The sequence below is a fragment of the Cetorhinus maximus genome, chromosome 7, assembly GCF_964194155.1.
Source record: "Cetorhinus maximus chromosome 7, sCetMax3.hap1.1, whole genome shotgun sequence".
Classification (NCBI taxonomy): domain Eukaryota; kingdom Metazoa; phylum Chordata; class Chondrichthyes; order Lamniformes; family Cetorhinidae; genus Cetorhinus; species Cetorhinus maximus.
In genome coordinates, this window is record NC_135885.1 from 83,946,579 (window position 1) to 83,960,529 (window position 13,951).

Below are 13,951 nucleotides of genomic sequence, written 5' to 3' on the forward strand. Positions count from 1 at the left end.
AAGTCTGCTCTGCCATTCAATAGGATCATGGCTGGTCTGACTGTAACTTCCCATCTACACCCGATAACCTCTCACCCTCTTGTTAATCAAGAATCTATCCAGCTCTGCCTTAACAACATTCAATGACCCTGCTTCCACTGCCTCTTGAGGAAGAGAGTTCCAAAGACTCATGACCCTCACAGAAAAATTTTTCCTCATTTCTGTCTTAAATGAGAAACCCCTTTTTTTTAAACCATGACCCCTAGTTCTAGATTCTCCCACAAGAGTAAACATCCTCTCCACATCCACTCTGCCAAGACCCCTCAGGATCTTAAAGGTTTTGATCAAGACAATTCTTGCTCTTCTAAACTTCAGTGGATACAAGCCTAACCTGTCCAACCTTTCCTCATAAGACAACCCACCCATTCCTGGTATTAGCGTAGGAAAGCTTCTCTGAACTGCTTCTAACACATTTGCATCTTTCCTTAAATAAGGAGAGCAATACGGTATACAGTACTCCAGATGTGGTCTCACCGGTGCCCTGCATAACTGAACCATAACCTCTCTACTTTTGCATTCAATTCATTAGCTTTCCTAATTACTTGCTATACCAGCATACTAGCCTTTTGTGATTCATGCACTAGGACACCCAGATCCCTCAATCTCAGGGCTCTGCAATCTCTCGCTATTTGGATAAAATGCTTCTTTTTTCTTTCTACCAAAATGGACAATTTCACATCTGCCCACATTATATTTCAATTGCCAGGTCTTTGCCCACTCACTTAACCTAGGTCACTTTGTAGCCCCTTACGTACTCTTCACAACTTACCTTCCTACCTATCTTTGTGCCTTCAGCAAATTTAGCAACCATACCATCTGTCCCTTCATTCAAGTTATTTATATAAATTGTAAAAAGTTGAGGCCCCAGCACTGATCCTTGTGGCACATCACTGGTTACATCCCGCCAAGAAAAAGACCCATTTATGGCTACCCTCTGTTTCCTGTTAGCTAGCCAACCTCCTATCCATGCCAATATGCTACCCCTACACCATGAGCTTTTATTTTCCACAATAACATTTGATGTGGTACCTTATCAGATGCCTTCTGGAAATCTAAGTATAGTACATCCATCAGTACCCCATTATCCACAGCACGTAACTCCTTCAAAGAACTCCACTAGATTGGTTAAATATGATTTCCCTTTCACAAAACCTTTCTGACTCTGCCTGATGACCTTGAGCTTATCCAAGTGCCCTGCTATAACATCTTTAATAATAGCTTCTAACATTTTCTCTATGGCAGATGTTAGGCTAGCTGGCCTGTAGTTTCCTGCTTTCTGTCTCCCTCCCTTTTTGGTTAAAGGAGTCACATTTGCTATTTTCCAATCTAATGGAGCCTTCCCCAAATCTAGGGAATCTTGGAAAACTAAAACCAACGCATCAACTATTTCACTAGCCACTTCTTTTAAGACCTTAGGTTGAAGTCCATCAGGAACCAGGGATTTGTAGGCCCGCAGCTCCAACAATTTGCTCAATGCCACTTCTCTGGTGATTGTAATTTTCCTGAGTTCCTCTCTTCCTTCCATTTCCTGATTTACAGCTATGTCTGGGAAGTTATCTGTATTCTCTATAGCGAAATCCGATGTAAAATACCTGTTCCAATTCATCTGCCATCTCCTTATTTTCCATTATTAATTCTCCAGACTCACTTTCCATAGGATCAACGCTCACTTTGTTAACTCTTTCCTTTTTCAAATATCTATAGAAACTCTTACTACCCGTCTTTATGTTTCCAGCTAGCTTTCCCTTGTACTCTAATTTTTCCCTCCTTATTAATCTTTTTGTCATTCTTCGCTGTTCTTTATATTCTGTCCAATTTTCTGACCTGCCACCCATGTTTGCACAATTATATGCTTTTTCTTTAAGTTCAATACTGTCTTTAACTCTTTTGATAAGCACGGATGGTGGGCTTTCTCCTTGGAAGTTTTCTTTAACATTGAAATGTATTTATTCTGAAACATCCCATTAAAAGTCTGCCACTGCATATCTGTGGACCTATCCCTTAACCTCATTTGCCAGTTCACTCTGGCTAGCTCTGCTTTCATGCCCTCATAATTGCCCTTACTTAATTTTAAAACACTAGTCTTGGGCACTAGTCTTCTCTCTCTCAAACTGAATGGAAAATTCAATATTATGATTGCTGCTACCTAGGGGTGCCTTCACTATGAGGTTATCAGTTAATCCCACCTCATTACACAGTACCAAGTCTAGTATAGATTGCTCTCTGGTTGGCTCCAGAACGTGCTGTTCCCTAAAACATTCTATGAGCTCCTCATCTAGGCTACCTTTGCCCATCTGATTTTTCCAGTCTGTCTATAGATTAAAACCCATGATTATCGCTTTACCTTTCTGACAAGCTCCCATTATCTCTTTCCTTTATACTCTAGGACAGAGGGCCTGTATACCACTCTCACAAGTGATTTTTTGCCTTTATGGTTTCTCATCTCAACCCAAACTGCTTCTACATACTGGCTTCCTGAGCTTAGGTCATCCCTCTCCAATACGTTAATACCATCCTTACTTATCAGAGCCATCCCTCAACCTTTTCCTAGCTTCCTGTCCTTCCTAAATGTCATATACCCTTCAACATTCAGGTCTCAGTCTATGTCATCCTGCAGCTATATTTCTGGAATGGCCATCAGATAGTACTTATTTATTTCTATTTGCGCTATCAGTTCATCTGTTTTGTTTCGAGTGCTAGATGCATTTAGATACAGAGCCTTTAATTTTGCCCTTTTATTATCTTTGTAAAACTGTAATGGAACAATGGGTGATCTTTAGGGAAGAGATGCTTCAGGTACAATTCAACATAGGCAAAAGGTAGGGGAACCAAACACAGGGTTCCTTGGTTGAATCCCAGGTTCGAATCCCGCCACGGCAGATGGTGGAATTTGAATTCAATAAAAATCTGGAATTAAAAGTCTAATGATGACAGTTGTTGATTGTTGTAAAGACCCATCTGGTTCACTAATGTCCTATAGGGAAGGAAATCTACCATCCTTACCTGGTCTGGCCTACATGTGACTCCAGATCCACAGCAATGTGGTTGACTCTTAACTGTCCTCTGAAATAGACAACGTCAAACTCAGCCCTGTCAACCCTGCAAAGTCCTTCTTACGAACTGGGGGCTAGTGCCAAAATTGGGAAAGCTGTCCCACAGACTAGTCAAGCATCAGCCTGACATAGTCACGGAATCATACCTTACAGATAATATCCCAGACACCACCATCACCGGCCCTGGGTGAGTCCTGTCCCACCAGCAGGACAGACCCAGCAGAGGTGGCAGCACAGTGGTATACAGTCCTTAACATCAACTCTGGACCCCATGAAGTCACAAACATGGGCAAGGAAACCTCCTGCTGATTACCATGTACTGCCCTCCCTCAGTTGATGAATCAGTGCTCCTCCATGTTGAACACCAGTTGGAGGAAGCACCAAGGGTGGCAAGGGCACAGAATGTATTCTGGGTGGGGGACTTCAATTACCGTCACCAAGAGTAGCTCGGTAGCACCACTACTGACCGAGCTGGCTGAGTCCTAAAGGACATGCTGCTAGACTGGGTCTGCGGCAGTTGGTGAGGGAACCAATAAGAGGGGAAACATACTTGACCTCATCCTCACCAGCCTGCCTGGCAGAGATGGATCTGTCCATGACAGTATCAAAAGGAGTCACCACCGCACAGTCGTTGTGGAGGCGAAGTCCCGCCTTCACATTGAGGATACCCTACATAGTGTTGTGTGGCACTACCACTGTGCTAAATAGGATAGATTTTGAACAGATCTAGCAACTCAAGACTTGGTATCCATGAGGCGCTATGGGCCATAAGCAGCAGCAGAATTGTACTCGAACACAATCTGTAACCTCATGGCTCAGCATATTCCCCACTCTATCATTCCCATCATGCCAGGGGATCAACCCTGGTTCAATGAAGAGTGCAGGGGGTCATGCAAGGAGCAGCACCAGGCATACCTAAAAATGAGGCTTCAACCTGGTGAAGTTTTAACACAGGACTACTTGCGTGCAAAGAAGCAAGTGATAGACAGAGCTAAGCGATCCCACAGCCAACGGATCAGATCTAAGCTCTACAGTCCTGCCACATCCACTCCTGAATGGTGGTGGACAATTAAACAGCTCACTGGAGGAGGAGGCTCCACAAATGTCCCCATCCTCAATGATGGGGGAGCCCAGCACATCAGTGCAAAAGATAAGGCTGAAGCATTTGCTACAACCTTCAGCCAGAAGTGCCGAGTGGATGATACATCTCAGCCTCCTCTGGAGGTCCCCGGCATTACAGATGCCAGTCTTCAGTCAATTCAATTCACTTCACATGATATCAAGAAACAGCTGAAGGCACTGGATTCTGCAAAGGCTATGGGCCTTGACAATGTTCCGGTAATAGTACTGAAGACTTGCGCTCCAGAACTTGCCGCGCCGCTAGTCAAGCTGTTCCAGTACAGCTACAACACAGGCATCTACCCGGCTATGTTGAAAATTGCCTAGGTATGTCCTGTACACAAAATGCAGGACAAATCCAACCTGGCCAATTACTGCCCTATCAGTCTACTCTCAATTATCAGTAAAGTAATGGAAGGGGTCATCAACAGTGCTATCAAGTGGCACTTTCTGAGCAATAACCTGCTCACTGACGTCCAGTTTGGGTTCATCAGGGCCTCTCAGTTCCTGACCTCATTACAGCCTTGGTTCAAAAATGGACAAAAGAGCTGAACTCCAGTGGTTGAGGTGAGAGTGGCTACCCATGACATCAAGGCCGCATTTGACCGAGTGTGGCATCAACGAACCCTAGCAAAACTGGCGTCAATGGGAATCAGGGAGAGAACTCTCTGCTGGTTGGATTCATACCTAGCATAAAGGAAGATGGTTGTGGCTGTTGGAGGTCAGTCATCTCAGCTCCGGAGCATCACTGCAGGAGTTCCACAGTGTAGTGTCCTCAGCACAACCATCTTCAGCTGCTTCATTAATGACCTTCCTTCTATCATAAGGTCAGAAGTGGGGATGTTTGCTGATGATTGCACAATGTTCAGCACCATTCGCGACTCCTCAGATACTGAGGCAGTCTGTGTCCAAACGCTGTAAGTTGTGGACAACATCCAGGCTTGGGCTGACAAGTGGCAAGTTACATTCACATCACACAATGACCATCTCCAACAAGAAAGAATCTAACCATCGCCCCTTGATATTCAATGGCATTACCATCCCAATCTCCCAATATCAACATCCTGGGGGTTACCATTGACCAAAAATTGAACTGGACTAGCCATATAAATACTGTGGCTACAAGAGGTCAGATGCTAGGAATCCTGCGACAAGTATCTCATTTCCTGACTCCCCAAAGCCTGCCTACCATCTACAAGGCACAAGTCAGAAGTGTGATGGAATTTTCCCCACTTACCTGGATTACTGCAGCTCCCACAACACTTAAGAAGCTTAACATCATCCAAGACAAAGCAGCCCACTTGATTGGCACCACATCCACAAACATTCACTCCCTCACCACCAACGCACAGTAGCAGCAGTGTCTACCATCTACAAGATGCACTGCAGGAATTCACCAAGGCTCCTTAGACAGCACCTTCCAAACCCACGACCACTACTATCTGGAAGGGGAAGGGCAACAGGTAGATGGGACCACCACCGTCCTGATTTGGAAATATATCACCGTTCCTTCACTGTCGCTGGGTCAAAATCCCAGAACTCCCTTCCTAACAGCACTGTGGGTGTACCTATACCACATGGACTGCAGCAATTCAAGAAGGCAGCTCACCACCACTTTCACAAGGGCAACTAGGGGTGGGCAATAAATGTGGCCCTGTCAGCGAAGCCCACACCCCATGAATGAATTTTTTAAAAAAGTGACAGCCTTATTCAAGAAAGACCACAAGGACAGAGCTAGCAGCTACAGGCCAGTTAAGAAACAATAATCAGGAGAAAAAAAGCAGGTACTTAAAGAAGTTGAAGTTAATTAAGGATAGCCAGCACGACTTGTAAAAGGCAGATCATGCTTGACTGATCTAATTGGCTATTTTGATGAAGTAACAGACAAGGGAATGCGGTGGCGATGTTGTCTACGTGGATTTTAAGGTATTTGACAAAAATACCATATAACAGGCTGATTACAAAAATGAGTCATGGAATAGGAATCCAATAGTGTCCAACTTGATTTTAAAAAATTGGTTTAAGGGCAGGTAACAATGAGTTGTGGTAAATGGCTGTTCTTCAGACTGGAGCATGGTAGAATAATTTTCCCATGGATCAGTACTAGGACCACTGCTTTTTTTGCTATATATAAATTTGCCAATGATACCAAACTTGGAGGAGTAGCAAACAATCAAGATGATACAAACTGCTGTAACATGACAGATAGGCTAGGAGAATAGGCAGGCATGTGGCAGATGGAATTTAATATAAATTGTGAGGTGATGCATTTCAGCAAAAGAGATAGGGAGAGACAATGTAAACTTGATGGTACAATTGTAAAGAGTTTGCAGGAACAGGGCACCTAGGGGTGCATGTGCATTGATCTTTGAAGGTGGCAGGACATATTGAATGTGTGGTTAGAAAAGCAAACAGGATCTTGGGCTTCATAAATAAAGGCACTGTTTACAGAAGCAGGGGAGATATGCTCAAACATTATAAAGCACTGGTTAGGCCCCAACTAGAGTATTGCACCACACTTTAGGAAGGGTGTCAGGATCCTTGAGAGGGTGCAGAAGAGATTTACTGGAATGGTTCCAGGGGTGGGGAATTTTAGTTACAATGTTAGGTTAGAAAAGCTGAGGTTGTTCTCCTTGGAACAAAGGAGATTGAGGGGAGATTTGATATAAGTGGACAAGATTTATGACTGGTTTAGATAAGGTAGACAAGGAAAACCTGCTCAGTTTAGTTGATAGGACAACGATTAGGGCACACAGATTTAAGGCTTTGGCCAAGAGATCCAGGGGGATGTGAGGAGGAACTTGTTTTACATAGTGAATGGCAATGGCCTGGAACTCGCTGCTCATGAGAGTGATGGAAGTGGATGCAATCAATGATTTCAAAAGGAAGTTGGATTTGTATTTGAAGGAAATAAACCTGTGGGGTTAAGGGGATAGAGCAGGTGAATGGGACTGACTGGATTGCTCCACAGAGAGCTAGCCAGGACTCAATGGGCCAAAAGGCCTTGTTCTGTACCTTAAACAAAACGCAGGTTTCATACATTTGCAGTTTTTCTCAGCTACAGCAATTTTAAACAAACAAAAAAAAATGAGGTGGTTTTGCGAGATGAAAACTTTAAATAAACATCCATTTTAAAAGGCCACAAATCAAATTACTTGTAGGGGTAAACAAAACATTTGCAGTTAGGGTTAAGGGAAAATTCAAAACATTATGAAGAGGATCTATATGGAACTTACCTTCCGTGCTTGCTCTTCAGCACGTTCTTTTTTAATTTTCTCGAGCTCAGCTAAAAGAGCAGCAGTATCATCATCATCATCATCTTCACTACTACTGTCTCTATCAGAATCTTCCTCCTCTTCTTCCTAAAAGTCAATAGAAATTAGAAATTACAACTAAGTATAAGCTTAAGAAATCAACAAGTATCCAGCATGTTCTATATTGACTACCTCCAAAGAACTTATACAGTAACTGAAAAGACTTCCTCTAGTTTCACTGAGATTTAGAGATAACAAAATATTCAGAACTTGTCTGAAATGGACCAGGTCTTAGCTTTTCAATTTCTGTAACATATTTTTAGATTTTGTAAGTTGACATCTTGCCTGTGCACACAAAAGTAATTGAACAACAGAATCTAGGCCTCCACAAATGTCATACTAAATAAGACATTAAACAGTACATGAAAGAAGCTTAGGTTTGAGTATCCGGGGCATCACGAGGTGGTAGAGGAGAGCCAATATCCTATACTTCTGTGGCATGGAATTTTAGTGCACTCATGTGCTGCATAACTGGGCCATCCAGTGACTGAAATCATCATTGCAGAAATATCATGAAATTTCAACCTCTCATTATATTAATAGGGAAAATATGAAATTAAACTAACCACCAACACATTCTAAAAAGAAACAAATTGAAGTTATTTTACTCAACTACAGCTCAAACATCTGCCCCCCAAAAAATTTAAAATTAGTTTATAAAATCCCAATTCAAATTAGGAAAATTTGGCACACTTTAAAGAAGAGTGCTAAATGTATTCATTAGTAGAAATCTTGGTTGGCGGTTAGCATATGTAGTTGTAACAGCATACTGACCATGTGCTACTTGGTAACAAATATAAAGGCTCTTATATGCAAGTCAAATCTTACCTCAGTAGAATTCTCCTGGGAAAACAATTCATTAGTAATTGGGTAACTGGTGTCATTTAAGTTACTGAAATATATTAACTTTGCAGCCACCTGTAAATTTTTTGAGGATGCGACACTTAAATTTACACTGCTGAAAAATCACCAGTGCAAATCCAGCTTTTTCATATTACGTTCAATGTAGAAAAATAAAATTCCAGAACAGGCACATCTACAGCTTTAAAGTAATGATTCATTCTGTATGAAGCTGTGAGAGGGACAAAAGGAAAAGCCTTAACAATATCTTTGTTCAAGTATTAACTGAAAAATACACACCAATTCAATTTAATAACACAAACCAACAGGTGATTAGTCTGCTAGCTGCAGCTTCCAATATCTTGGAAAAACAAAGAAACAAAATATTTTGCTTATAAGACTCAGTTCCCAGCATCTCCACTGCTTTTACTGAAATTGCAGGAAAGGAAAGACAAAACAAAAAACATTTTAGGCGACACACCAATGGCAGATCTTCAACAAGACATGGCTTACAAGTCAGTGTGGAGAATCCCAAACCCCAACTCAAATACTGAACTTGGGGATATTTGTATAAAGGGAGTAACCACCTGTATAATTGTCAGCTAGACAATTAATCATAGAATTAAGAGGCCATTTAGCTCACCATGCCTGTGTCCACCCTTGGTACAGTCATCCAAGTAGCTCCATTTCCCTGATTTTCCCCCTTAGACCCACTTCCCTATGTTTTTCTATTTCAAGTGTTTATCCAATTCCCTTCTGATGCTATTACAGAATCTGTTTCCACAATCCTTTGAGGTAGTGCATACCAGATCCTAGCAACTCGCAACATAATTTTTTTTTTTCACATGCTTATTTCTCTGGTCCTTTTGCAATTATTTCAACCCGTGTTCTCTGATTGCTGATCCCTTTGCATAGAAAACAGTTTCTCCTTATTTACTCTATCAAAACTCTTTTGAACACCTCTATCAAATCTCCCATTAATCTCTCTGTTCTAAGCAGTATTTTAGAATCCATTCCACATCCCTGATATCATTCCAGTAAATCTTCTCTACACCAATTTAAAGCATTGATATCCTTCTAAAATATGGTGCCTGGAATTGGCCACACTACTCCAGCTGGGACCTAACCAGTGCCTCGCTTTTGTACTCTATGCCTCTATTTATAAAGTCAAGAATCCCTTCAAGGATATGTGTACACACACCCTCAGATCTCCCTGTTCCTGCAACCCTTTAAAATTGAACCAGTTAGTTTATATTGCATCTTCCCATTCTTCATACTAAAATGGATCACTTCACGTGCTAAGTTTCACCTGCCATTTGTCTGCTCATTTTGCCAGTCCATGTTCTCCTGAAATCTGCCACTGTGCTCCTCACTGGCTGCAAACCTGTCACCTGCAAACTTAGAAATTATGCCCTGTATACCAAAGTCCAGGTCATTAACGGATGGTTAAAAAAAGAGCAGTCCGAATACCAACCTCTGGGAGCACTATTGTATACTTCTCTCCAGTCGAGAAAAGCAATACTCTCTGCTTTCTACCCCTTAGCTAATTTCGTACCCATGCAGCCCCTCCCACTTTCATCCAGTGGCCTTCAATTTTGCTTGTGTTTTATCATGCGGTACTTATCAAATGCCTTTTGAAATTTCATTTACACAACATCAACTACAGTGCCCTCATCCACTCTCACTATTACTTCATCAAAACACAAAGTTAATCAAACACAATTTGCTTAATAATTTTATGCTGGCTTTCGTTTATTAATCCACATTTTTCCAGGTTCCAATTAATTCTGCCCCAGGTTATTGTCTCAAAGTTTTCCCACCACTGATGCTTGCCTGACTCGCCTGTACAGGTACAGTGTCAAATATGGCTATATTAAAACTGGAGGTGAACAAAAAAAAACCCAGAAATTTTTAAGCTTCCATGCATGAATTTTAATTATTAGACAAGTAACATAAATTAGCAAGATTGCACTCTCCCCTCCCCCAACAGGCCCAGGAATTGTGACTCTCACCCTGCTCATTTCCACACCTGAGGTGCATCAGAGAGGTTGCATCTCTTTTGAGAGGCCAGCCACCTTGTAGTAAGATTTTCAAGAGCAATCTAAGAGTGCAATTAAGGAAAAGACCACGAAAATAATCGATATTCTTTAAGTAAACCAAGTGGTAAAATCATAACCTACATCCGTCAGTGGATCATCAGCATCAAGGTTTGCTGCAGGTATCTGATCCAGCCGTGGTCTCTTTGAAGATGATGTAGTATGTTCTGCAAGAATAGCCAAAAAAAGTTAGAGGTTTTCAAAGAAAAATTAGACTATGATAAGTAGATACCTGTTTTGTCTTTCAACAGTCAGTCTTAACTCAATAGTGCATAGTTGGAGTAGAAGTAGGCCACCTGAGGTGGCTCCATCATTCAATAAGATCATGGCTGATTTTCTATCTCAACTACACTTTCCCACATTACCCCATATCCCTGGATTCTCTTAGTATCCAAAAATCTATCAACCTCTGACTTGAATATATTTAACGACTGAGCATCCATAGCTCTCTGGGGTAGAGAATTCTAAAGAGTTCACAACCCTCGTCTCAGTCTGAAATGATCAACCCTTATTCTGAGACAGTGGCCCATAGATCTAGACTTCCCAGCCAGGGTAAACATCCTCCCAGCATCTACACCATCAAAACCCTTAAGGATTTTATAGCTTTCAATGAAATCGCCTCTCGTCCTTCTAAACTTTATAGGACACAGGCCTAGTCTACTTTTCTACTCTTTTTATAGGAACTAGTCAAGTGAACCTTTGCTGTACTTTCTAAGCCAGTATATCCTTTCTTGGGTAAGGAGACCAAAATTGTACACAGTACTGCTGGTGGGGTTTCATCAATGCCCTATATAATTGCATTAAGACATTTGTAGTCTTAATCAACCCCTTTGTAATGAAAGCTAACATACCATTTGCTTTCCCAACTGTTTGCTGTATTTGCATGGTAACTTTCTGCAATTTACAAGCAAGGACACCCAGATCCTTCTGGATACTATCATTCCCAATCTCTCACCATTTAAAAAATATTCTGTTTTTCTATATTTTCTACCAGAGTGGACAAGTTCATATTTCTTCACTAATATTCCATTTGTCACTTTCATGTGCACTCAACTTTGTGTCCTCCTCACAGCTTACTTTCCCACCTAGCATTGTACAGTCAGCAAACTTGGATACATTACACTCGGTTTCCTCATCTAAGTCACTGATACAGATTCTAAATAGCCGAGGTCTGAGTACTAATCCTCGAGGTACCCCACTATTTACAGCTTGCAAACCGGAAAATGACCTGCTTATTCCTCCTCTGTTTTCTATCTTTAATTAATTCTCAATCCATGGTAATATTTTACCCCAATTTCATGAGCCCTAACATTATGTAATAACCTCCTGTATAGCAAGTATTGAATACTTTTTGAAAATCCAAATACAATACATTCATTGGTTTCCCACTTACCTGCTCCACTAGTTAGAACCTCAAAAAACTCTTAACAGATTTGTCAACAATTTCTCTTTCATAAATTTGTGCTGATTCTGCCTAATGAAATTATAATTTTCAAAGTGCCCAGTTATCACACCTCTAATAACAGATTCTAACATTTTTCCTAGTACTGATTCAAACGAACTAGCATATAGTTCCTTGTTTTCTCTCTCCCTCCTTTCTTGAATGGTGGGATTACATTGTGTACCTTCCAAACCATGGGGATCATTCTAGATAGTGCAAGCACTATCTGTAGCCACCGCTTTTAAAACCTTAGTGCATAAGCCATCAGATCCAGGGGATTTGTCAGCTTTTAGTCCCATTAATTTTTCCAATACTATTTTTTCCACTAATACTACTTTCTTTAAGTTACTTATTTCCACTGGACCCTTAGTTCCCCACAACATCTGAAATATTTTGTCTGTCTTCTGCCATGAAGTCAAATGCAAAGAATTTGCTTAATGTCTCTCATTTCTCATTATAAGTTTTTATGTCTCTGCCTCTAAGAGGGTCAAGTTTACTTTCATTAATCTATTCTTTTTTTTAAACTATTTATTTGATTGTCTCTAGCCAGTTTATTCTCATGTCCTACTTTCTCTTGATCACTTTTTCGATCATTCTTTGCCCTCCCAATATTCAGGTTTACTGCTCTTTTTGGCAACATTATAAATCTTTGACTTTAATCTAATAGTTACTTTAACTTTTCTTGGCCCATGGTGTTTTTATTCCCTAACAAAATGTATATTAATTGCAAATTATGAATTAATTCTTTAAATGTTTGCCATCCCTCAACTATCAAGCATATCTTTAATCTAATCCCCCAATCTACTTTAGCCAACTTGCCCCTTATACCTACATAACTCATTTTGTTCAGACTGAAAATCCTGATATCATATTTAAACTAAATCACTCTGAACATAGAAACATACATAAATATGAAGCCCAATGTAAAATTCTGTCATACTATGATCATTCTTCCCTGGAGGTTCCTTTCAAGGTTACTTAACCCCACTTCGTTGCACAATACAAGATTTAAAATAGTCTGTTCCCTAGTTGGCTCCTTGACATACTGATCCAGAAAACCATCTTGAATACATTCCAGATAGCACTCTCAGATCCAAGAATGGAGGATATGGGTATAATCCCACTACACAGTCTTGAGCATATAATCTAGGCAGACATTTCAGTTCAGTGCCAAGGGAGTACTGCATTGATAGTGGTGCCACCTTTTGGTTAAGACATTATGAGATTTAAAAGATCCATGGAGCTATATGAAGAGTGGGGGGGCTTGGCACAAAATTTATCATTCAACGAACATCAAAAACAAGATTAGCCAGAAATTATCATGCTGCTGTTTGTGGGACCTGTACTTTGCTAAATTACAATGGCGACTTATGAGGGGATCTATATTTTTTAATTTAATTTGTATATTTTGAGGCAGACTCAACTTCAAAATAGAAACTGAACCGGGAATGAAAGTGAAAGGGGAGCAGAAAAGACAAACACAGAAATGAAACTGAACTTCCTAATCTCTAAGGAAGTCAGGAGCAAGCTGAGTTTGCAAAAGCAAATCTAAATCTTTGTGAAAAATATAACAGTTCACAGATCAGTCCAAGCTGTGCAGCAGCCGTTGTTGAGTCCACTGGAGCAGAACAAACAAGCTGAAGACTCAGAGAGGAGGCCAGATCCAGGAGCTGAGAATAAGCAAAGAGAATAAGTTGCTGCAGCTGTTTCTGCTACTTGAAGGTAACATTGGATCTACACCATTCAGAACAAGTTGAGCAGGTTTTGCAGACTTGCGCCTTTTGAGGTGAAAGGTTTGCTGTGCACTGCTGTTGGCGGGGATCAGATTAGCTCCTAGGAGGGTGAGCTGAAATTCCTCGTGAGGAAGACAGTGCTTGAAGGGCTTTGTGATCACTACAAGCTGAGTGGACTGCTGAGCCAATTCATAAGAACTGCCTAGTTGTATTTGCCATTCACTGTGCAATTTATAGTTTATATTTACCCACAATTTGCCTGTTAATTCATGTTGAACTCATGTTAATTCTGGATGTTAGAGTATAGGATAGGTAG

The 13,951-nt window shown here is 40.9% G+C and overlaps 1 protein-coding gene across 2 annotated transcripts in view; it reads right to left on the reverse strand.

Moving 5' to 3' along the window:
* cwc15 (CWC15 spliceosome associated protein) overlaps positions 1-13,951 on the reverse strand; it is a 66,668-nt gene that overhangs the window by 23,816 nt on the left and 28,901 nt on the right. For both annotated transcript variants that reach the window (XM_078545792.1, XM_078545791.1), the window contains exons 4-5: positions 10,546-10,628; positions 7,448-7,573 (exon numbers count right to left, since the gene is read on the reverse strand). In XM_078545792.1, coding sequence (XP_078401918.1) covers positions 7,448-7,573; positions 10,546-10,628 — 209 coding nt within the window. The remainder of the gene's footprint in view (positions 1-7,447; positions 7,574-10,545; positions 10,629-13,951) is intronic.